The following is a 24,099-nucleotide window of genomic DNA, read 5'->3' as shown; positions in this document are numbered from 1 at the left end:
TTGTTGAAACAGTAGTGCAGCAATTCTTAGCTTTTGAATATTTATTTAAAATTAGTTAAGACTACATACGATTTGGGCAAAAATTACTGCATTTGAAATAATTTCTGTGCAGATTAAAACATTTAAATTTTTAAAAATAAAGTACAAATAATGCTTAATAACTGTGGTATGCCAATTTATTTAATGCTGATAATCAAGTATTTTATAAAAACCAATACATTTGAAAAGCTTTTGTTATTTTAATTATTTTCGAGTGTGAAAGTTAACAAACAATCATGAGCCTCCTAAATAATTCCCATAATTATCCAATTATTAATATTTTTTTTGGTTATACACTACTATTTAACAAGTTATGTTTATCTTACAAGTCGTCTTTTTTACTAAGAAGGATTTAGCATTGTCACATAAATGGATAAATAAGAAATACTTTGACTTGTGATAGTAAGCAATAAAAATATACTTATCTCCACCATATTGATGTGAGATTAGAAAAATCATAAAAATGCATGATGTATGAAGAATGAAAATAAGAAAGCTATAAATTTCGAAGGAGTTTTAAAATTTTAAGGAATAAAACATTTATAAAGGTCGTGTTCGACGAATAATATATAAATATTATTTATTATGTCAGTAAAACAAAGTTTGAAAATGAAACTAAATAATGAAACATTTAAAATTTTAAAAGTTATTTTAAGAAAATAAAGTTTACGTGCAAAGTTTACGTGATTGTGCAACTTATATGTGTGAAAGGAAAGACATGTAAAAATATTAAATTTTGTTTCTTTATTAAACTTTTTATTAACATTTATGTACACGACGAAATAATTATTGATCCTGCTTTACTATTGAATGTATGAAAATGTTATATATTTTACCTCAACAGTTGTAGCCGCATCAACTTGAACTCCAGCACTATTAAGTAACATTCTTACAACATCTTCTCTACCATATCGGGCAGCCATGTGTAAAGGAGTGAATCCGTACTAAAATATACAAGAACATTTAAAAAAATAATTTTAAGTTTAAAAATATAATGCCTCGAACAATACAGCAAGTATTTTCTTACAAATATATTTCTACAGACTGTCCTTAGTTTCAAGTTTCAACAATTAACTTCTCTGAAATTATAAATATATACGTATTTTTTATCAGCATGGACAAAATAGGGGAAGGTATTCATTGTAGGTGTGCATACACACAGGTATTTCATTGCTATTACAATTGATACACGGAGCAATATAAGAGAATTTAACCTTACGCTTGGCAATAAAGATGCATTTCAAAATCTTTACGAAACATTAAAATTTATTTTTTAAACCTCTATTGAACAGAATATTGAATGAATGAGCTGTATGTAGCAAAAGAATATTAATGCAAGCTGAAATCAGTACACACTGAGAAAAAAATAATGTCAAAACTACCATAATAAGGTAAAATTTGTTCTGTTTCTGGCTCTATAGGAGGATCAATGATTTTGGTAAAATTAACAATAAAATATGGTTTTATAGTACGTGACAAATTTTTTTAATTTTATCATAATACCTTAGAGCATGGTATAAAAAAACTATTTATTTGGTTAAATATACCTTTAAGTTATGAATTTTTTACTAAATGTGTAATTATTAGAACTATAATTTTTAAAACCGGAATTTCTGGTAAACAATTACCATATGATAAGAAAAATTATCAAAAGACTGGTTTAAATACCATACATTTTATTTTTATTAACCAGATTATGTTTTTTTTTTAACCTGAAATGTTATTACCATACACTAAGGAAATTTTGCTAGAAATTTTTTCCCCGTGTAGGTAATATTCTTTTAAATAAATTCAAGCGTTGGACTATTTTTAGTACATTTCATTTAAAAAGTATTTTTCCAATAAACTTAAAAATAGATCCAAACATTTATACTCACGTCCGCTTCAAGATTTTCAGTTGGTTTCTCACTTAAGATTGTAGCAGGTACCTGTGTAAGCATTTCTCTTACAAAATCTTCCTGGCCAGCACTGGAAGCTACATGTAGAGCAGTCATACCAGTCTGCATAAAAAAGTAATTTTTATAACTCATACAGGCTTCATTTTAATGAAGGTTAAGCTAAAATTAAATAACTAGTAATAATGCTCCAAAATTAAAGAAATAACATTATGGAAAAGGTATTAATAAAATTGATTGTTCCATTCTATTGCTTTAAATTATAATTATTTCCTAATTACTTGAGAATATTAACGGTTTAAAAAAACAGTTTTAACTCTTTGATGCAGAATTTTTATTAAGCATATTTTTCATACTTTTCCCATTATTTTACATTAATTTATGTCAAAATAAGTGTAAAATATTATGTTTAGAACTTTAATAATTTTATGGTTATGAAATACAAGGAAACACCGGTGTAAGATCAGTGTTAAAGGTAGATTCTTCTGAAACACGGCTCTCTACTAAACAAATATTTTTCTAATTTACAATTAATTTAGTTAATTAGATCTAAGAGAAACAGTTTTTAATCATTGAATTTTCGTTCATTTACAAAATCAGTTACTGATAAATCTTTTAAAGTACTTTTTATTAAATTTTATATCTCAGTACAAATATTTCTAACAGCTAAATTAACAGGTTTTTTAGTATTTATTAGACTGTTTTTCATTATTAAAAAAGTAAAATTTTTTTTTCTTCTAGTAATCAAAGCTTCAAAAAAATAATATATAAAAGGAATTCCGGTGTCCCATCTGCTTCAAAGGGCACATAAGAATCTTAATAAAGACATTAAATGCATATACATACCTATTTACATCGTTAAATTAAACCAAAATACTCTAATCATGTTCATCCTATTAATATTGTTTACATTAGCGCAAAAATTTTGAAAATGTTTTGAAACATATGATTTAACAAATAGAAAAAAATGTCTTCTTAATTAAATATTTTGTTAATATCTGGAATATCTCGTAAATATTTTAAAATGATTTCAAGTGATGTGTTATAGAAAAATACTGCTTTGCTGATTATTTATCAGCAAAGACAAAATTCTTTGCAATAATCATCAAATCATGGTAAAACTTATTTCTGTGAATAAAATATCAGTTCTTAATTAACTTACGAATGGATGTCCGTTGCATCATATTTTAACAGGTACAAAAAAATTGCATTCGCAACCAAACTAAAATATTTTAACGGGACAGTTCCACATTGAATCTACAGCAAGATCGCAGTTAAAGGAACTTAATGTCATTTTGCGTCAAAAACAAAATTATGATAGTCCTCGCCTTCCCTTATTGGTAAATAATTAATGTGTGACAGTGCTTTCAGAAAAAACGAAAAAACAAAATCAAGTATATAGTCTGTCTACATAAAGAACTCCCCTAGCAGTAGTCTGGAGTGGTGGCTGTGACTATGGTTACTGGGTTTAACTATTGCAAGTAGGGGTGTTAGGTCATCATTCTAGATAGGTTTCAGCGAGAGAAAGAAGCTCCCCTTTTTGAAATGCACTATTTCGTGTTTCCATAGCAGCAGACGGCCTTAGACTTCGTGGCGACGGGAGTTCTTTCTATAGACAAACTGTACGTAGCATACATTCAGTGCACCATCTGAACAAGTCTAACCGTTCCTTTATTTATCTGTTGGTCTTGTATTTTAAACAAACCACGCAATTCATTTAAAACTATTATATAAACTACTTTTTTTCGGATCTAAATAAAAATATCCCATAAAGTAATACCTTTTTACTTGCATATCTCCATGAAATTGCTGATTTTAGCATGTGTAATACTTCAAGATGACCATATTTGGCAGCTATATGTAAAGGTGTGTATCCTTCCTGCTCGGAAGAAATGGTTTCAAGCATAAATTAGTTTGTTTAAAGTAATGATAAGTATAAACATTATTAGTAAAATCATTAGAAAAAGTTTAAATACACAATATAGAAAGTTATTTACAACTGATAAAATATACAACGGTCATATTTGCTTACGTTTTTATTCTCCATAACAATTTTGAAAGTCATATTTTTAAAAAAAAATATTTTTACAAGTACAAAAGTATTATATGATCATTTTGAAGAGCATAAATGTATAGCAGAAAAATTATTAAATGAGAAAAAAATTAAACAAAGAAAATTTTTACTGCATTTAAGCCATCAATGCAAGTTATAATAATACAATATGACTTTCTAAAGGAGAGAATGTGGATTAAAAGACTCTTTTTACAAACAATTAAAAAAATGGAATGAAATTTAATGAATGTGTTCCGTGGCTCGCTATACCTTTAGTTATATATCTTCTCAAAAGATGCCGCCATCATCTCACTACTCGTTTTAATTTTTGTTCATTATTAAGTCGTATAACAGACGTATTATGCAATATCTAGACATAATGAGACATGGTAAATATGGAGTTAAACGAAATTGTGGTTCGTGAAACAATAATACTGAGTGTATCACTCATAATGAAAATATTCATCATAAGAGAAAGAACATTTTTGTTTGTAAACTCTTAGAATAGGGGAATAATAAAACTCGATTTTTTTTGTCAATTATTTATTAACGAAGCGTCTGGAATATCATTTCACAACTTTAGGAGACTCAATTTATAAAAGTGTTAAAATGTTTAAAGTAAATTAAATTAAATTATTTCTTGTCTGAAAATAATTAACAAACGTCAACAAAATTTAAACTTTTAACTTTTAAAACACGAAGCTTAATATTTAGTTGGTAAAACGATAAAAACTCGTAGTTAACAAAATGATAAAAACTTTTAGTTTAATAAAATAATAAAAACTTTTAGTTTAACTTTTAGTTAAACTCTTAATTTTCTTAAGAAATTAAACAAACTAAAAATTTTAAAGATTTTATTATCCTTTTCTTTTAATAAAATGTAATTTTAAAAATTTGATTATTCTTTTCTTTTAATAAAATGTGATTTTATTATATTGTGTTATTTGCTCCTCTTTTATTCTAATTCGGAAATATTTAAAATAATTTTAATTTTTTTTCATAAGTAATTTTTTTTTAATTTCTTTGTTTTTATGATATTTTAATTATATTGATTTAATTTATATTGATATTTTAAGTGATAAATTAGTTTTTATAATTTCTTTATAACTGATTAAAATTGTGTCCAAATTTATACCAGAAGCAGACTGTCTAAAACATTTTTTCTTCAAAAATTATATAATTAGAAAGTTGCCTGATGAATCTAAGCTCCTAATGATCTACAATTACTTGAAACGTAAAAATATTAATTTATAAGAAAATTAACTTTTAATAAAATGTCTAATAATTTATTAGATTTGTATAATCATTTATTACATCAGTTTCATCTGTAGGATTAGCTCCTGCCTCAAGGAGCACTTGCACAACTTCAGCATTCCCACCTTGCGCTGCTTGATGAAGAGCTGTAGAGTTATTCTAAAAATAAAGCAATATAAACTTTTAACATGTGATATAGTTTAAATAATATGAAGTAATTATTTGATAAAAAACTTCATTCGCTTAAAAAATATGCCAAATATTGGAAATTGCATATATATTGGAAATATATATATTATCTATGTTATATACTATTATATATTGATATAAATATATTATATATTGGAAATAACAGTCCCATTTTAAAGGCTTTTCAGAAGCGACAAGAAGAAACAAGAGTGATTTGAAATATATTAACGTTACGCAACTTCACCTTATTTATTTCAAGCACTTTAGTTTCTTCTTATTCGCGTCTAGCAAGTTTTGAAAACTGGTGCCTATTTTTGAGCGCTTGAAATAGGTCGGCTGTTATTTCCAATTTTTATATTTTAGAACCAAATGAAGTTTTTAATAAATTAATATTTTACCATTTCAGTTTCTTGAGATTATTTATTTAATTCTAAATTTGAATTTAATTATAGAGTTTTTTAGGGCTTGTTGAGCAGCAATTCACGAAATATTAGAAATAACTCTTTCCCGATTTTCCTTCATCGGTATTTTCGAAGTTTACATTTTAAAAAATTCAGCCCTATTTTTTATTTATTTTATTTGCATTAACTCTTAATTAAAAGAAAATAAACAACTATTTTCCTAAAGAAACACATTTTTTCCTTATTTTAAGTGTTTAAAAATAATTAAAGTTATAAATAGAGCTCAGCATTGAAATCCGAAAGATATTGTTATTACTTTAAATAGATGAATAAGCGAAAGCCACCTAGTTCTTACGAAAAGCCTAAACTCCTTTTTTAATGTAATTAATCAAATGCCTACGGTAGGAAGGGGGCATGTCGCTATGGCCATTTGAGTATGATGAATTTGAGATATGGCCTTTTTGAAGAGTTTTTTTTTTATTTTTAATTTTTTTTTTTTTTTACTTTTATGCAGCTACTTTCAAAAACACCAGAAACATTTATCTAATGTCTAATGTAATGTCCATAATGATTACGTCATAGATGTTTTTTTCTCCTTTTATCGTCTACAAAATTCTGAAACAAAATGCCTTGCATCACTTTTTTATCAATAATTTCCTGCTCATATTTGTGTATGCAAGAATGAATTTTAGCAAAATTACGAAGTCGAGATGTAGGTAATTTATTGATATCTACTTTAATAATACAATATCATACCTTGCTTCTTGCAGTTGTAACCAGTTTTGGATCGAATTTCATAAGTCCTTTAATTACAGCTACGCTTCCTTTCGCTGCAGCTATGTGTCCGCATGTTATTCCACTCTAAGAAAACAAAAGGTTTATTTTGAAACAGTTTAAAATTAACTTATTTTATTTGTCTCTTTCGAAATAAAATGTCATATTTTCTTATATAAACTGTTGACATGTTATGCTTTAAGTATTTATGGTAATAAACGAACTAACTTACTCAAGTTTACTTGTTAAAATCGAATTTTCAGCTATGCTAATGTGTTTATTTAATACATGCACTTAAGGTAAAAATTTTAGAATGTTTAATGCAAGAAAATATATTTGAATAACAGTTTAAAACTTAAAAGCATAAAGCGCTTGTTTGCGATGATTTGCGCCTTAATAAGTAGCATTCTTGCGTTACAACACTTGTGTAGCACCGTATTTTGTAATTGAGTAAAAATCTCAATCAGACTTTTCTTTAAATTCTTTATTAGGAATATTTTTGAATATTCGACAGATATAAATTACACCAATATCACCATTTCGAAAAAAACAGATAAAGCAATTAAATTTTACCTTCTCAAACAGAAACGTATAAGGTAAATAAGCTAACGGAACAATTTAAATAAATTTTTTATCTGTCTCACAGGTTCTTGAAGCTACGATTTCTTCGTAGTTTATAAAATTAACTAGAATTTAAATTTATTAAATTTATGAATATTATTAATAAATACTCCTACTTTTTTGAATTATTAATAAAAATTACTACTTACTGTTATCCATAGATGCGATAAAGCATTCAACTCATAAAAATAAACGAAATCTCTCATATAGAGAGAGAGTTTTGGTAAATGCCAGTGCACATTATAACAAAGAAACCTTCGTAAAATAAAAAAGAAATGAATAAAGTTTCTTACTGAACTAGCCATGGTCACCAAATCTGGCCTTATTTGTAGAAACAATTTCACGACTTCTGAATGGTCGTTCTCAGCAGCCAATAATAACGGCGTTTGGCCTCTCTGAAAGAAACATAAGCTTACATTATTTTTTTAAAGTTTTGATATTAAATTATCCAAAACACAAATTTAATTTTTTAACTTAACTTACATTGTCAGTAGCATTTGTATCAGCTTTCATATCAATAAGCATTCTGCATGTTTCAAAACGTCCCTGTTCTGCTGCTAAGTGAAGAGCTGTTTGCTTGCTCTAGAAGAAATTGAAAAACTTAGTTAAAATTATTTATATACCAACATATATTAGATTTAGCACCATAGCTAAATGATATTGATATATCGTTAATTTTTTTACATTATTTTTGTTTTATTTCCAGTGTTAAATGCTGATCGTTGATCATGAATGATAAAAAAAAAAAATCGAGCTAATTTTTTTAAAAAGATGAAATTTGAAAATGAAAACTGAAAGTTAAGCTTATACTATTAAATACTAATTATTAGTTTAATAAATGTTTGCTGGGGAATTATTAACAATCAAATTTCATGAGAAAAATACCTTTCCAATTCCATTTATCTTTTTAAATTCATTCCGTTTTAAACAAAATTTTAAAATTATGTAAGTCATTCCCCATTGGAAATACATCAATGTAAAACTTTTTATTAATTGAATTTGTTTAGCAAATTATTATGATATTTAAATGAATTTTAAGATTTGAATGCAAAGTTAATCTAAGTTATTATTAGTGTTTCTAAGTTAAAATATAATAAAGAAATTCTTTTCAAATAGCTGTAAACTGATTCATCTTTGTATAGAGCATAGCAAGAAAATAATGTTAATATTCGAAACTCTTCAACAGAAAATACATATGTCAACAGTTTGTTTAAATTTACCCTCATTTAATTTAAAATTCATATTTGGGAATCTCACCTTAATTCCTTTTCCTAATGGTGGTTATTGTTTCTGTTTTAGTCTCAGGATAAGAATGGGATATACCTATCCTAGACACTTATGAGGATTGCCCAAATGAAAAGTTGACACTTGTGATTGCTTCAGAATAAATGCAGCTATAGCAGCGCCAACGAACGGGGATATAAAAGGCAGTTGGAGGTGTGCACTGCATACGGCGTTCAACAGAGAAGCTGTTCATGGTAGAGGAAATTGATAGCGCTACACATGGATGCGTTCACATAAAACAATTAATGATTTTCTGCCAAGGGAGCATTATCTGTTCAACACAATACTGCTGTACTCTGACGAAACTACAGAGAACAATAAATAGCAAATAGCAGGTCTTCTTACACAGCAAGTGATCCTTCTCCACGACAATGCCCGCTCACACGTCTCACTTGAAACAAAGAAAACCTTACGAAATTTCTGTTTGGAAATGTTTTAACAGCCATCATACAGTCCAGATTTGTCCCCTTGTGACTTCCGCATCTTTGGGCGGGGGGGGGGTGACTTAAGAGAGCATTACGTGGGATACCTTTCCACGAAGTGAAGGAAGTTGGGCAGGACTTCCTCCAGAACTAACCAAAATCTTTCAACAGCAAAAGCAAGGTCTTGCTTCCTAAACCTGTGTTGCAATGCTCATACCGATTTCGCTTGATTTCCAATAAATATATTAGTTTCATTCAACTTATGTACATTTCATTTGGGCAACTCTTATTTAGTATTTGGCCTGATTCACCCATATCGCACATTCTTGACATCAAACCCATTTATAGAGTGCATTCTAACATATCACCACGAAAGAAATGTTAATGAAACATAACATCCATGCTCGAGGCGCACAGTAATTGCTATTTGATTAACAGATCCTCATGTGTGATTTATGATGATTAATTTTTATACAATTTTTCCCGCATGCTTACTTTCACAGTTAATTTGGTTAATAAATCATGCATTGAAGCATATATCCCGAATATTTATTTAGGTATGCATGCTGTTGGGCATGTATAATATGATATAATAAATATTACGGGGATTGATTTTGTGATGCAATAATTATTAAGCTGTATATTCAGGGGGAAGCAAAATTAATGGACACACCTTTAAAGAATTGAAAATCGCAAAGTAACCAATGATTGAAACCGTCATGATACACTGATTTCTCTATTACAGACTGCCTGTTACTGCTCATTTCAAAAACTAAAATTTCAAAAATTCTAATTATCTTAATCTTTATTCAAAATTAATAATCTTGTCTTATCTTAATCTTCTTTTTCTAATAATTATTGTCGAAAATAATAAGGCGCAAAAATAGTTATTTGATAGTAGTTTTAATGTTTTTCGAGGTCAGCATGTATGCAAAGAGGACCAAAAATAACTGTTTTATAGTAATTTAGGTAGCTGTTTTATGGTCTTAGAGATCAAAGAGGACCAAAAATAACTGTTTTATAGTAATTTAGGTAGCTGTTTTATGGTCTTATTTAAACACAACTTTTGGCAATCATCATAAGAAAACATAAAATTAAGATAATTTTTGACAAATCAAAGTATCAGTTCAAATGCGCACTGACAACCAGTTCATAATAAGATAGCGTACCTTATGGTGTACGATGTCATTTTCGGTCACGGGTTGTAATGCAACCCACAATTTTTATGATGTCTGCTTTTCCCCTTACATTTGCGACCATTAATTTCGTCACACTCTGTATAGTATAATGAGAATGCAGCTTTCATTTTTATTTTAAAAATATATCATTTGTATTTGACGTACTAACACTTAATGAGCCAAGAAAATTACCAGAGTAAGGCCATCTATGGCAGCGCCATATTTTTCAACTAGAAGCTTTACAACTCTTGTATGTCCTTTTGCGGCTGCATGATGTAACGGAGTCATACCTCGTTTCGTTCTCACATTTACGAAAGCCTTGTGATTGAGAAGAATTTCTATCACGTCAGCATGACCATGTTCAGCACCTAGATGAAGACCAGCTCTTCCTTCCTGAAATGAAGGTAGTTTTCATGAAATGAAATTTACTTAATAGGCCAGATTAACCTTTTTTAACGTGTTGTCTTGAGTTGTTTCCAGTGTGCAAAACTAGCACATTCGGGATATAGAGCAGGGTCGTATTTCATAATGCTGAAATTTAATTGATTGATTTTATTTGCCACAACAAGGTTAAAAAATGTTGTTTTTTTCATTTATTTTTCCAGATATTTATAAAGTAATTTAATATAATATTTGGATTTTAATGAATATTTTTTTCAGAAGAGTAAGCTTTTTTTAAAAATTTTTTGGTTTTATTAAATATAGGAAAAATGAATTAACTGAGAATGTATCTGTGTAAAAGACTTAAAATAAATTATATACTATGTAGGTATAAAGTGAATACAATTCTATAATTCGATCCTTATGACGTTTGTAAATTAATTGCTGTCACCAATGTTTGGTGAGACATTTTGTGCAGTATGAACACTATGATTTTTAAATTATTTGAAACACAGACATTCTGCAAAATGTGGTAAAATGAAATTTAAAGAAAGGAAAACAAAATGGTTGATAATGCTTATTTTTAACCTTTTTGTTAATTTCATATTTCTTCATAGAATTCTGCAACTGAACATAAATTTCGCACAATGGTTTTATAAACATTCTTTTTCTGCTTTTTGCATATACGTTTGTATATGTTTGCTTTTTCTTAAAACAAGATAAACCTTCTTTTTCCCCACCACCTTATTATACTAGAATTAAGGTTTTTTTTTCCTCAGGAAAAATGTCATTACTATACTGTGACATTAGGTCACAGCCTAATTTATAAATATCCTGTTTTTTTTTTTTTAATCAATAATACTAATTCTTTTGACTTAATTTATAATTTTGTAATACATTTTTTTATTTCATCATCTTTCTTTAGCCCCTTAAGCGGTAGCGCAATTTGGACATTCTCCCCCTAAAATTCCTTACCAGCTCCTTGAAGAGCCCCTTTCTTTCGAGAACATTCCACCCTTTTTTTTTCTGAGAATTCGCACTGGTTGTCGGCATCTTTCATCTCCGCGTGTATGTTGTGTTTCTCAACCGTAACTGTTAACGTATAATCAATTTTTTCTTCTCAACTCGTAATTTTTAGATAATTTAACTTTAACTTGCACAACATGCACTACAACTTCAACTTTAAGTTTTTGTATCATATAAAAAGGAAGAGCGCGAAAGACGAGATGCTTTCGATAATTTGATGGTCAAGTAATTTTGCTGCCCTCCGCTTAACGGAGTTTTTGATATTTTTTTGCTCCCACCTCCCTGCGGTGGAGAAGCTTTTTGGAAGAATGGCTTCCTTGCGCCATCTTTATTTGTTGTTTTGTTCTCTGTAACTAACTCATCTACCGCCATGTGGTCAATCTGCTATCCTTTTCATTGTCTCGGATTAATGTCTACTAAAGAATTTTCCTGATAAATCTCCAGCTTTTAAGATGATCCACGGACCAGCCACCGCCAGTGATGGAAATCCTTCACAGTCATTTTCTAACTTCATGATCGGGATATCTCCTGCTGGTTAATCTCTTCAAAAAAAAAATCTCAAAAAGAATGTCGGCAGCTTTTCCGTTTTTCAAGAATAAGTCCGGTCTCCTGTCCAGTTATCACTAGTTACCACATTTTTAGGATGTGCCATTGATGATTCCTTACATGATGTGCCTCAATATGATGATTTTTAACATGTTCTTATCCAATAAAACAACAAAGATTTTTTTCAAAAAAAGAACTGGACTAATTCATTTTCACTAGCCAAGGTTTTTTTTTGTCTGTTTGTTTCATCCAAGACTCAGGTAGCTTCTATGGAGAAGAAGGTATGTTTTTTTAGAATATACTTGTTATCTTCTGGAACTTATTTTTGAAGAAGAAAATTTACTATTCATTATGGGTTATAAAAGTTTTGCGACACCACTTCAAAAAATGTACTAACTATATGTTTCACCCGGCCATTAATTTTTTAGTTTTTTTTCTTTCTAAATTGTTATCATTTTCGCAACTTTTCATTGTTTATTCTATACCCAACCGTAACAGGGCATCTGGTGCCGTTCCGCTTTTCGGTTGGTGTATATAGTTTTTAACTATATTTATTTTGACCAGGGAATGTGTATTATTTCAAATTAAATTTTTTTACTATGAGTAAAGTAAGATATTATTATTCAATGTTTAATACAAATTAATTTCAATAAATTTCTTTAAGTTTGGAGTAGGAAATGAACTGTTTATTTCAATAGTTTTTGATATAATAGCCAAATAAACAATAATAAATTATGCAATGTAATCAAATTTTTTTAATAGACTTTATGTTTTGATTAGTTAATTAATATCTTGTTTTGGTTATTTACTAATTTGTTTCATACAATAACCAAATGGATAATTTTTTTAAGTTGAGTAAATAATAATTATTTGTCATAATTTCTGTAATTGAATATTACAATTGTTTTATAATAGTGAGTAAAAATAACGATTTTGATTAGGATGATTAATATAAATATTTTTGATTAAATAATAAGTAGTAATTGGATAAGATTTGGTAAATAATTTTTCATATAACAATTTAAAAATAAGATTCCTTTTATTCTATAAAATTGATGTTTACATAAATTGTTTGAAAATTTTTTTTCACAGCAATTGGTTAAAATAAAATAATCATTATTTAATATTTGGTAAATGTTATGTGAAATAAAATTTTGCTTCTTATGCTTTTGAAATAGGTCATGTTTGATAATTTAATTGATGAGTTTTGTTGAAAGGTTATTGAATTGATTTTTAATATGAATTGCAAATGTCTTACTCTCCTATATTGATAAATTATTAGTGTTCTAATCTATTATACTACAATTACATATTTATGATTAACTTGTTTTTAAAATTTTTTTGGGTATTTATTTGCACTTTGAAATAATTAATGACAATATTGTTTTTTCTAATGGTTGATATTTCTTGTTTATGCAAGTATATCGTTATATGATTAACAGTAATTTGAAGGGTTACCTAATTTTTTAATTGTGTTTTTCTTGATACTTAAATTTATTATATTTCAATGTGTACATTATTTTCATGAGATTATCAAAAGGTTACAATTAGTAATAATACCTGTGTAATTGATACTATCATTATTTAATTTTTTTTCATTAGATGACCCCAATTCAAACCCGTAATAGAACGTATTCTAATCCAATAATTATGCCTGACAACGTAAATAACATAGAGGCCAATAGGCAAACCCCTAAATTCAATTTCAATAGTCCAGAATTTTCTGGAAATTCTCAGAATGTAGAGTGGTTCCTGAACCAAATTAAAGATCTAGTAAAATTAAATCAGTTTGACAATGCGGCTGCATTATACTTGTTAAAATCAAAATTGTCTGGGGCTGCTCTCACTTTTTTCAGAATTCACCTGAATGTAGGGTGGTCACAAAGTTCGAGGATGCATGTCAGCTGCTTCAAAATTTTTTCAAACAAGAAGATTCTTCCTCGGCTGACTTGGCAAAATTTCAGGCAATCAGCCTTTTGCCCTCTGAAACTATCAAAAATTTAGAATATAGGATAGATTCTCTTGCCCATAAGGCATATAACTTTATTAATGACCAAACTGCTTTGTCTCGGATAAAAGCCATGCAGTTCTTATCTGCAATCCCTTTGCACCTTAAGGAGACTATTCTCATTGAGGGAATACAAGATTACCGCGAGATGGTCAAAAGGGCCAATCATATCGTGACAATACAACAATCCTTAGCTGGATCGGCTACTCCTTTAGTCGCAGCTCATGCGGTGACTCAGTGTGCTTCTGCTGCACCTGATCAGCTCACCTTAATTTCAAAACAACTCGAAATGCTGACAACTAGAATTGAGACTATGCAGTCTAATTGTAGTATATGTTCGAAACCCCACAGCACTAAATTATGTCCCCTTTTAGTTCACCCTGTACAGAACCAGGATCGGGTTGGACATGAACAACCTCGCCCAACTCCAAACCTTCACTGTGTTTTCTGTAATAGGTCTGGGCATATCATGAGTGTGTGTCGAACGTATCTCAGACATTTAAGACAAAATTCATTTGGGCCATTGGCGATGCATTCTTTTCCGCCACAGTTCCCCATGGTTTCTCCCAGGTTCACTGCACCGCAGTATCCACCGCCACCGATTCCTAGTCAAAATGAACAATTTAGACCGAGGGTTAATAATACTAATTATAGAGGTAACAATCCTTTAAACTCTCGCAGGAGGCAGTAGGGGATGGCCCTGTCTTCTCATCCACCAAACCATCCAAAATTTTTGATATAAATGAGTTTATGTCAAAATCGATGCATAACTCAAATGTTACCATTAGGGAGTTTTTGACTAACTGTAACTATAAAGAAAATATTGAACACATAAATATTGTTTCACATGAAATTAATCTTCCTACAATTGCTTCTAGCTTTAAAAATGTTAATGTAAATTTTCTACTCGATAGTGGGTCGTCAGTCTCATTATTGACATTAGATACTTTCAATGCAATCAGGGTTCATAATAAAGTAAAATTCTTATCAAGAAAAGTCCAAATAAGAACAGTTAATTTTCAGCTACAATTCTCGGCTTGTGCTGAAATTTCCTTTAAAATCCATAATAATTTTTTTCGACATCAATTTTTTATTGCAGATATTAAGAGTGATACTTTTCAGGGAATTCTAGGTTTTGATTTTCTAAGAACACATAATGTTCTTATTAACTTCCAAGACGAGTTGGCGCAATTTAGTAATTTTTGTATTCCTTTAAATAATTTTGATAAGTTAGCTTCTAATCATACCAATAATGAACAGATTGATGTAGTTTTAAAAAATAAACTCACAATTGAGCCAGGCGAGACTGCCATTGCCCATTTAAGAATTAATTCTTTTGCTAATCAAACAAATAAAGAAGTGTATTTCACACCTACTTATAATTCAAAGATATTAATTCATCCTTCTATTAATGTTGTTGATAATAAGTCTTTTAATACAATAATCCAAAATAATTCTGATAACACTGTTCATTTAAATAAAGGCTTGAATATAGATTATATTATTTGTAATTTTGTTGTCCAAAATAGTAATGATGGTAATAATGTAGATTTAAATGATTGTACTCATCTAGAACAGTGTAATTTAATTACTGCTTCTCAGGATATTTTAAATTTAAGAAAAGATGAACTAAAATCTACTGATTTTGATTTAGCACATTTAGACACTGATCAAAAATTAATTCTTCAAAACATTTTATTGGAGAATTTTGCTGCATTTTCTAAAACCATAAAAACTTTAGGATGTACTGATCGTGTGGTTCCCTCTTTAACATTGAAAAATGACAATGCAATAAAAACATTACCATTTGAAATTCCATACGCTTTAAGGGATGACATTAAACAAGAATTAGATGAATTAGTGGAAGCCGGTATTATTCATAGGCATGTTAGCCATTGGGCTGCTCCACTAGTCTTAGTCAAAAAGAAAAACTCAGAAAATAGTCAGGGAAAACCTAAGTATCGTTTAGCTTTAGACTTAAGATTACTTAATGCAGTGGTAGAAAGCTCCACTTACCCTTTGCCTAAGATAAGCACGATAATTAATGAAATTTCTTCTTATAAATTTTTCACTAAGTGTGATATTCGCGAAGCCTATAGGCAGGTTATGCTTCCTGAGCACCTACAGGACATACTAACTTTTACTACTCCTTTTGGATCCTTCGCTAATAGACGACTCGTTTTTAGGCCTCAAAACGGCAGCGAGTACTTTCCAGGCTTTAGTAGACCTAATTATTGAGGAATTAAATACTGAGGGTATTAAAGGTATCCACGCTTATCAAGACGATTTCCTAATCGGAGCAAATTCCTTTGAGGAAATGACTAATAGAATATCAGCGTTACTTAAAATTTTAACTAAATACAACTTAACTTTAGCTCCTAATAAATGTTCTTTCTTTAAAGATTCTGTTGAATATCTCGGTTTTGTAATTTCCCATAAGTGTATAACCCCTACTTCATCCAATATAGCCAAAATTACTACATTTGCTACCCCTCGTAATGCCAAACAGGTTAAGAAGTTTATAGGTGTGTGTGGCTTTTATCGCCATTTAATTCCAAATTTCGCCCAATTAATTGCTGTGTTGACTAAAGTTGCTACAAAGCAATCTAAATTTAAATGGAATGACGAACAACAGCGGGCATTTGATGCATTACAGAATGCATTTTTTTCGAAACCTTTTGTTCAGTTACCCGATTTCAGTAAACCGTTTTTCCTAAATACTGATGCGAGCAAATTAGGCATTTCAGCAGTTTTGATGCAGGAGCATGAAGGATCTCTTCGCCCTGTCTCTTTTTTTAGTAAGGCTTTGTCCAAGTCTGAGAAAAACTATCCCGCCATCAAATTGGAGCTATATGCAATTTTTAAGGGTGTTACAGCATTTAAATCTTACCTCTATAATAGAAATTTTACAATTCTGAGTGATAGTAAACCCCTAAAACACTATCGCAAGGTTACATCACCTGCTGATATTATCACACGTTGGTTGCTTGCTTTAAGTGAATATACTTTTGAGTTTATACATATACCTGGTCATGAGAATGTGTTAGCCGACTGGTTTAGTCGTTCTCCTGATCCAAATTTTTGTCAACCTGCTTTAAATAGTAATGATTCTGAACTAATTTTACCTTTCACTGATATAAATGAAGACCATGTAATTCATGCTTTAACTAATGACTCCCCTCTTGAAATTTCTTTAGACACATTTAAATCGGAACAATATAAAGATCAAAATATTCAGGAAATTATTTCTCTTTTAAACAATCCCACGTTAATTAATCAATCTAAGACTGAACATTTCTTTTTAAATGATGGTATATTAATGTATGCCACTGAGGTTTTTCCTCATAAACACAGAATTGTAGTTCCAAATTCATTAAAATCTAAAGTGTTAAATATTTGTCATGTTTCCCATTCTGGTATTCAAAAGACGTATGAGCTTGTGTCTAAAAGATATTTTTGGAAAAATTGTTACAGTGATACCTGTAATTATGTTAAGTCTTGTGAATTATGTATTAAACATAAACAGTCTGCGAGCAAGCCTGCTCCTTTAAAATCAATGTGGCTACCTCAGAGGCCTGGACAATTTGTCTCAATGGACATTGTAGGACCCATTAAAAATTATGGATATATTTTAACTTTCATAGATCATTTCTCTAGACATTTAATTTTAAACCAACTAGTCAATTTAACCACTGAGACTGTTTCTAAACATTTAATGAATTATATTACTCATTATGGTAGAATGTTATACCTATTAACAGATCTAGGCACTCAGTTTAAAGCTGAGGTTTTTGAATTAATCAATAAAAAGTTAGGCATAAAATTAGCCCATAGCAGTGCTGCTCATCCTCAAAGTAATGGAATGAGTGAACGCATTAATCAAGCTATTAAGTCTTCTGTTTTAACTTTACATGAGAAAGGTGTGTCATTTGCAACCAGCTTATTAATTCACCAAAATATATACAATGGTTCAATTCACTCTTCAACCAAATTCACCCCTAACTTACTTCATTTTGGTCGTAATTTGGCTTTAATTTTTGATTGTTTTGAAACTAGTGTTGAACCAATACATTTGGATAAATCTCACTATTTATTGGAGACCTTGAATGAACTCAATATTGCATATGAAAATGCTTACCATAATTCTGAACGAGCACAAGTCAAACAAAATTCGAGACAAGGTGCGAAAGCAAAATTAAGATCACTAAATATTGGTGATATTGTCTACTTAAAACATACTAATGTGTTTAAACCTAAATTTGATGGTCCGTTTACTATTTTGTCAAAATTTAATGATGTGGATTATGTAATCCAACTTTTGGACAATACAAAGGCACCTAAACTAACTGTTCATATAGACCGTTTACGTCTATGTCCTCATAGGAGGCAAAATTTGCTTTTTCATCCCTCTTTGGATACCTCCCCTAGTGTAATTGATAGTGATATCACCCTCCCTAAGGCTTGTCCTTACAATTTAAGAAGTAAATAATTTTTTTCTAATAAATTTTGTTTGAATGTAACATTGTTATGTGTGATGGGTGTTATTTGGGTATCGGTGTATATGATGCTGGCATTCATATCCGCGGAACATCGGGATCCTGTAGTACTTGTCAGGCAATACCAGTGATTTTTTTGGTTAAATTTTTTTTGATATACAGTTCTTGTAACTAATTTTGTCAATGGTTCTAAATTTTTTTAATTATTGAATGAGGTATTCAAATAGTGATATGGTTTCTTATGGTGGATGATGAGCAGTGCCCTCCTTTTTGCGACTCTACAAACTTATAACTATGGGTTCGTGTTTGTGGTTGTTCATGTCTAACTGTTTGCAATTTTTTTAACAAATATTTCATGGTAATATTTGTATTTTTTTAAAATTACTTAAACACATAATTGTAATTAATTAATGATGCTTGATTTCGAATGCCAATTTTTTTGTTTTTCGACCCTGTAGTTCTGTACAGTATTTTTTTCCTTTTCTAGTATGTCATAAGTCACTATTATTACATACAAAAATTTTTTTGGATTTTTGCAGAGTGTGAATTCTCTTTGCATTAGTAATGTATACAAGTACACCTCATTGTACATCTCAAGGTGTCACAACGGTTGTTATGATTTTTTATTGTTTTGTGTTATGTTGTTTTATACAAATTGTTGATGCTGAGTTTGTTAATTGTATATTGTTCAGCAATTTTTGTTAGGTAATGCTTTTTGTAAGCAATGTGTCAAGACCTTGTTTTTTTGTTTTGTTTGAGCAGTTTTTTTTGGTCAAAGTTCTGTGAGTCAATATGTTGTTTTTTTAAGTGTTAAAATTCCTTGCAGTTTTTGTTCAGTTTAATGTTTTGCCTAGGCTTTTCCTGTTACAACTAGTAAAATTTAATTGCAATTTTTTTTAACTTTCTTTAAGTCTTAAATTAATAATTTTTGTGCACTTATTGCTCTCACTAATGACTTTGATTTGTTTCAGGTATACATTTTGATGTGTACTAAATTTTTTTGTCGTTTTAACTCGGATTATTACTTATCAATCTTGTTTGATTGGTTTCAAATTTTTTTTTTCTCAAAATTCACTTAATGGATTGATGTACAAAATGTTGTACAAAGTTTTTTTCGTTTAAGCTCGGAGTATTGTCAGTCTACAATGGTAGCCTGATTTTTTTTTTCGTTTGTTTGCAATTTTTCAATTTTTTTTCATAATAATTTCCAGCAAACAAATCAATTTTTTTTTTCAATTCCTTCTTACAAGGAATAATTTGAGTTAATGTCCTTTACCTCAAAAATTGCTTTTCCACTATTACTAAGTGAGATTTTCTTTTTTGAATAATCAATTATCCATTTTACCTCCTTAATTTTATTTTCTTTGGAGAAGATTTTCTCAGTCTACTTCATGTAGCCTGAATTTTTTATACGGGTGTTATTGCACTTATAGGCATTCACATGCATCAAGGCATATGTTGTTTAAGTTTAATTTATAGTACATGTGTTGACGATTCTGTGTCAAAATGGTTGTTTTCATTTAGCAAACAATTAAGATTGTTTTGTGTTTTTTTCGTCCCTTTATCAAACAATTAACATTGTTTTGCCTTTTCACTAATCAAGACGCAGCCATGTAAAGCTGCTTATATGTATGTGTTGTTATGTGTTACTAGTTCTTTGTATGTCTTATGTTTGAGGCACAGCTTTTCTCATTTCAGACTCTTACTATCAAAAGTTTTGATATATAGATTGTTATGTAAACATCTGACTATTTGTAAGTGGAGTAGTGGTGAACTGGAGTTGCAGGCTGTTAGAACTTAATTTCATTTATAAATTTTTTTGGATTAATATTTTTTTGCAAAAACAAAAAAAAAATTTTTCTTCAAAATTTTTTTCAAAATTTAGGTCACAGCCTAATTTATAAATATCCTGTTTTTTTTTTTTTAATCAATAATACTAATTCTTTTGACTTAATTTATAATTTTGTAATAAATTTTTTTATTTCATCATCTTTCTTTAGCCCCTTAAGCGGTAGCGCAATTTGGACATTCTCCCCCTAAAATTCCTTACCAGCTCCTTGAAGAGCCCCTTTCTTTCGAGAACATTCCACCCTTTTTTTTTCTGAGAATTCGCACTGGTTGTCGGCATCTTTCATCTCCGCGTGTATGTTGTGTTTCTCAACCGTAACTGTTAACGTATAATCAATTTTTTCTTCTCAACTCGTAATTTTTAGATAATTTAACTTTAACTTGCACAACATGCACTACAACTTCAACTTTAAGTTTTTGTATCATATAAAAAGGAAGAGCGCGAAAGACGAGATGCTTTCGATAATTTGATGGTCAAGTAATTTTGCTGCCCTCCGCTTAACGGAGTTTTTGATATTTTTTTGCTCCCACCTCCCTGCGGTGGAGAAGCTTTTTGGAAGAATGGCTTCCTTGCGCCATCTTTATTTGTTGTTTTGTTCTCTGTAACTAACTCATCTACCGCCATGTGGTCAATCTGCTATCCTTTTCATTGTCTCGGATTAATGTCTACTAAAGAATTTTCCTGATAAATCTCCAGCTTTTAAGATGATCCACGGACCAGCCACCGCCAGTGATGGAAATCCTTCACAGTCATTTTCTAACTTCATGATCGGGATATCTCCTGCTGGTTAATCTCTTCAAAAAAAAAATCTCAAAAAGAATGTCGGCAGCTTTTCCGTTTTTCAAGAATAAGTCCGGTCTCCTGTCCAGTTATCACTAGTTACCACATTTTTAGGATGTGCCATTGATGATTCCTTACATGATGTGCCTCAATATGATGATTTTTAACATGTTCTTATCCAATAAAACAACAAAGATTTTTTTCAAAAAAAGAACTGGACTAATTCATTTTCACTAGCCAAGGTTTTTTTGTCTGTTTGTTTCATCCAAGACTCAGGTAGCTTCTATGGAGAAGAAGGTATGTTTTTTTAGAATATACTTGTTATCTTCTGGAACTTATTTTTGAAGAAGAAAATTTACTATTCATTATGGGTTATAAAAGTTTTGCGACACCACTTCAAAAAATGTACTAACTATATGTTTCACCCGGCCATTAATTTTTTAGTTTTTTTTCTTTCTAAATTGTTATCATTTTCGCAACTTTTCATTGTTTATTCTATACCCAACCGTAACAGGGCATATACAGTGTAATAATTTTTTCAAAATGTTTTTCTCCATGCATGGTGACAACATCTAAGTTATTAAAAAACAAAGCATCGTTTCTTACCCCATAATATTTGCAATTTTAAAAGAAATATTTGCTACTTTTTTTAATACTCAATTTTTAGTGATGAAATATAGGCAGATTTTAAAATAGGCTTCATTATTAAAGACTCTGTTTTAACTGTATAAAAACATTTCACTTTACTTACGACATCAAAGACATCCACTCGAGCTCCATTTTGTAGTAGTAGTTGAACAACATGAGAGTTCCCGTAATCACAAGCGTAGAGTAAGGGTGACCAACCAGTCTAAAAAGTAAGCACAATTAGACCAAATGACCAATTGTTACATATGCAGCAATTGTTAAAAATTAGACCAATTGTTACATATGCAGCAGCAATATTAACAACCACTCAGAATGAAGAAAAAAATAGTTATTACTTTTGAAAGATAGATTCCAATGAGAATATATGGACCAATCAAGGATGAAGACGTGTGGAGAATTAGAAGTAATTTAGAATTAAGTAAGCTCTATTAAGAAAGATATAGTAAATATAGTAAAAACAAAAATAATACGATACCTCGGACATCTGAAGCGAATAAGTGACGTGGAAAGAGCAATATAGTAAATCTATAGGGCAAGACTAGAGGGAAAAAGAGGGGACGGATGTCCCAGAAAAAGATGACTAGATGAGGTAGAGGGAGACTTAAAAAAAATTGAAAATCAAAAATTGGAAGATTTAGACCAAAGACAGGAAAAAGTGGAGTTTATGGTATAGGAGGTCAAGGTCCTTCATGGACAGTAGAGCAGAGGAGTAAGTAATTAAGTTGATCAATGTAAGCAACAGTCATATCTTGTCATAAAATACATAGAGCAATGTCGACAATGTTAAAGTAATATAAATGGACATGGAGACAGTCGTGTCCAATCGAAAGCACAAATGTGTCCACCGCGGTTGCACGCGGAGAATCCGGAACAACATGGGAATTAGTGTTCAGGTGAGGACACACATTCCACGATTTGGGCTAGGAAGAATGAGCAGCTGCTTATAAAAAGTCCATCCTAAAATTCTTTTGATCTCCAGTTTTGAAACAGTAGAAATTATCTGTTTGAATCTAATTCTGATAATAACCTCTAGTTGCTAAAAGTTTCGATTTTTCATAACGAATAGAAATAGATCGCTTAACATGTTATTAAAATAAATTGCTTCTATGATACTTACGGCAGATTGTTTATTGCAAGCTATTTGTATTTTGGAAGCTGGAAGTCCAGCAATGATTTCTTTTAATACATCCTCATTTCCAGCCTTGCAGCAATAGTGGATTGGTGTTTCACAATTCTGAAAATATTATAAATTAATTGCATTCATTTCAATGAATAATTTGCACAGAATTGCAAAAGTTAGGAAACTTTTTCCAGCTAACTACATGTAAACAATATTTCGTTTCTATGACGAAATTTTAAAAAGTCTTTGCATTTTCAAAATAATGGAATATTTTTTTAAAAAAGTATTCAATTTTATAAAAATTATAGTTTTTTACAATGATAAAATAATAAAATATACAACTTACCTGCTTTGTTTCGGTTGTGACACTTCCTCCATTTTGTAATATTAACGCAATAAGATCCTTATCTTCTGTGGGATAATGAATTTGATCCTTACTTACTGATGAAGCATAATGAGTCGCAGTTTCACCCTTCTAAATTATGGAGTAAAAAAAACAAGGACTTACAAAACGTTACTCATTAAAATGAAAGTTTAGATCACATAACTATTGGTTTTTTTCATTAGTTAAGAATATAACTATTTTTTAATATATTGATTCAAAGCAACGCAGAATCGTCTTACATTAGAGTATTTATTAATTTTTCAAAATTATAAAAATATATGAAAAATTTGAATTAATAATAAAAAATACTGCCTTTTACTTTTTAAAAAGTTGAAACAGAATCATTATTAAAACAGTATGTTCATGGTTACAACATTGGAAACAAACAAATCATTAAAAATGTTCTAAAGCAGTTTGGAAACTTTTTACTTGATTATGACGGTAAAGTTTTGGTGGTGTCAACTATTAGAAGAATCTATTTGAGAACAAATAATACTCTTTAAAATAGATAAAATAAATAAAAAAAATATTAGAGAGTAATTATAATTTTTGCAATTTAGTTTTTTTATGACATTTGCCTTTTAATTTACTAATAAATCAGTATTTTACATTAATTTGCTTAATAAAGTTATTCAATTTTTTCCAAGAGGCAAATTTATACCTAGGTCTAGCACTTTTCCAGCTCCTTATCATAAACATGCATCACTTAATACAGTTAAGTGATATCATTTATTTCTAAATAAGATTTTT

General features: G+C 29.6%; 1 protein-coding gene across 1 annotated transcript in view; it reads right to left on the bottom strand.

Annotated features, from left to right (window-relative positions):
• The window catches only part of LOC107456095 (uncharacterized), a 55,355-nt gene that overhangs the window by 8,688 nt on the left and 22,568 nt on the right, over nucleotides 1-24,099 (bottom strand). Inside the window, exons 11-21 of the mRNA XM_043051133.3 lie at nucleotides 23,311-23,439; nucleotides 22,962-23,078; nucleotides 21,948-22,046; nucleotides 10,303-10,503; nucleotides 7,710-7,808; nucleotides 7,520-7,621; nucleotides 6,588-6,692; nucleotides 5,302-5,400; nucleotides 3,715-3,813; nucleotides 1,917-2,039; nucleotides 876-983 (exon numbers count right to left, since the gene is read on the bottom strand). Of these exons, the coding sequence (XP_042907067.3) occupies nucleotides 876-983; nucleotides 1,917-2,039; nucleotides 3,715-3,813; nucleotides 5,302-5,400; nucleotides 6,588-6,692; nucleotides 7,520-7,621; nucleotides 7,710-7,808; nucleotides 10,303-10,503; nucleotides 21,948-22,046; nucleotides 22,962-23,078; nucleotides 23,311-23,439 (1,281 nt within the window). The remainder of the gene's footprint in view (nucleotides 1-875; nucleotides 984-1,916; nucleotides 2,040-3,714; nucleotides 3,814-5,301; nucleotides 5,401-6,587; nucleotides 6,693-7,519; nucleotides 7,622-7,709; nucleotides 7,809-10,302; nucleotides 10,504-21,947; nucleotides 22,047-22,961; nucleotides 23,079-23,310; nucleotides 23,440-24,099) is intronic.

This window comes from Parasteatoda tepidariorum, chromosome 11 (assembly GCF_982258835.1).
Source record: "Parasteatoda tepidariorum strain Cologne lab strain chromosome 11, Ptep-v5.0, whole genome shotgun sequence".
In the NCBI taxonomy this organism is placed as follows: Eukaryota; Metazoa; Arthropoda; class Arachnida; order Araneae; family Theridiidae; genus Parasteatoda; species Parasteatoda tepidariorum.
This window is presented reverse-complemented; position numbering and strand designations above follow the sequence as displayed.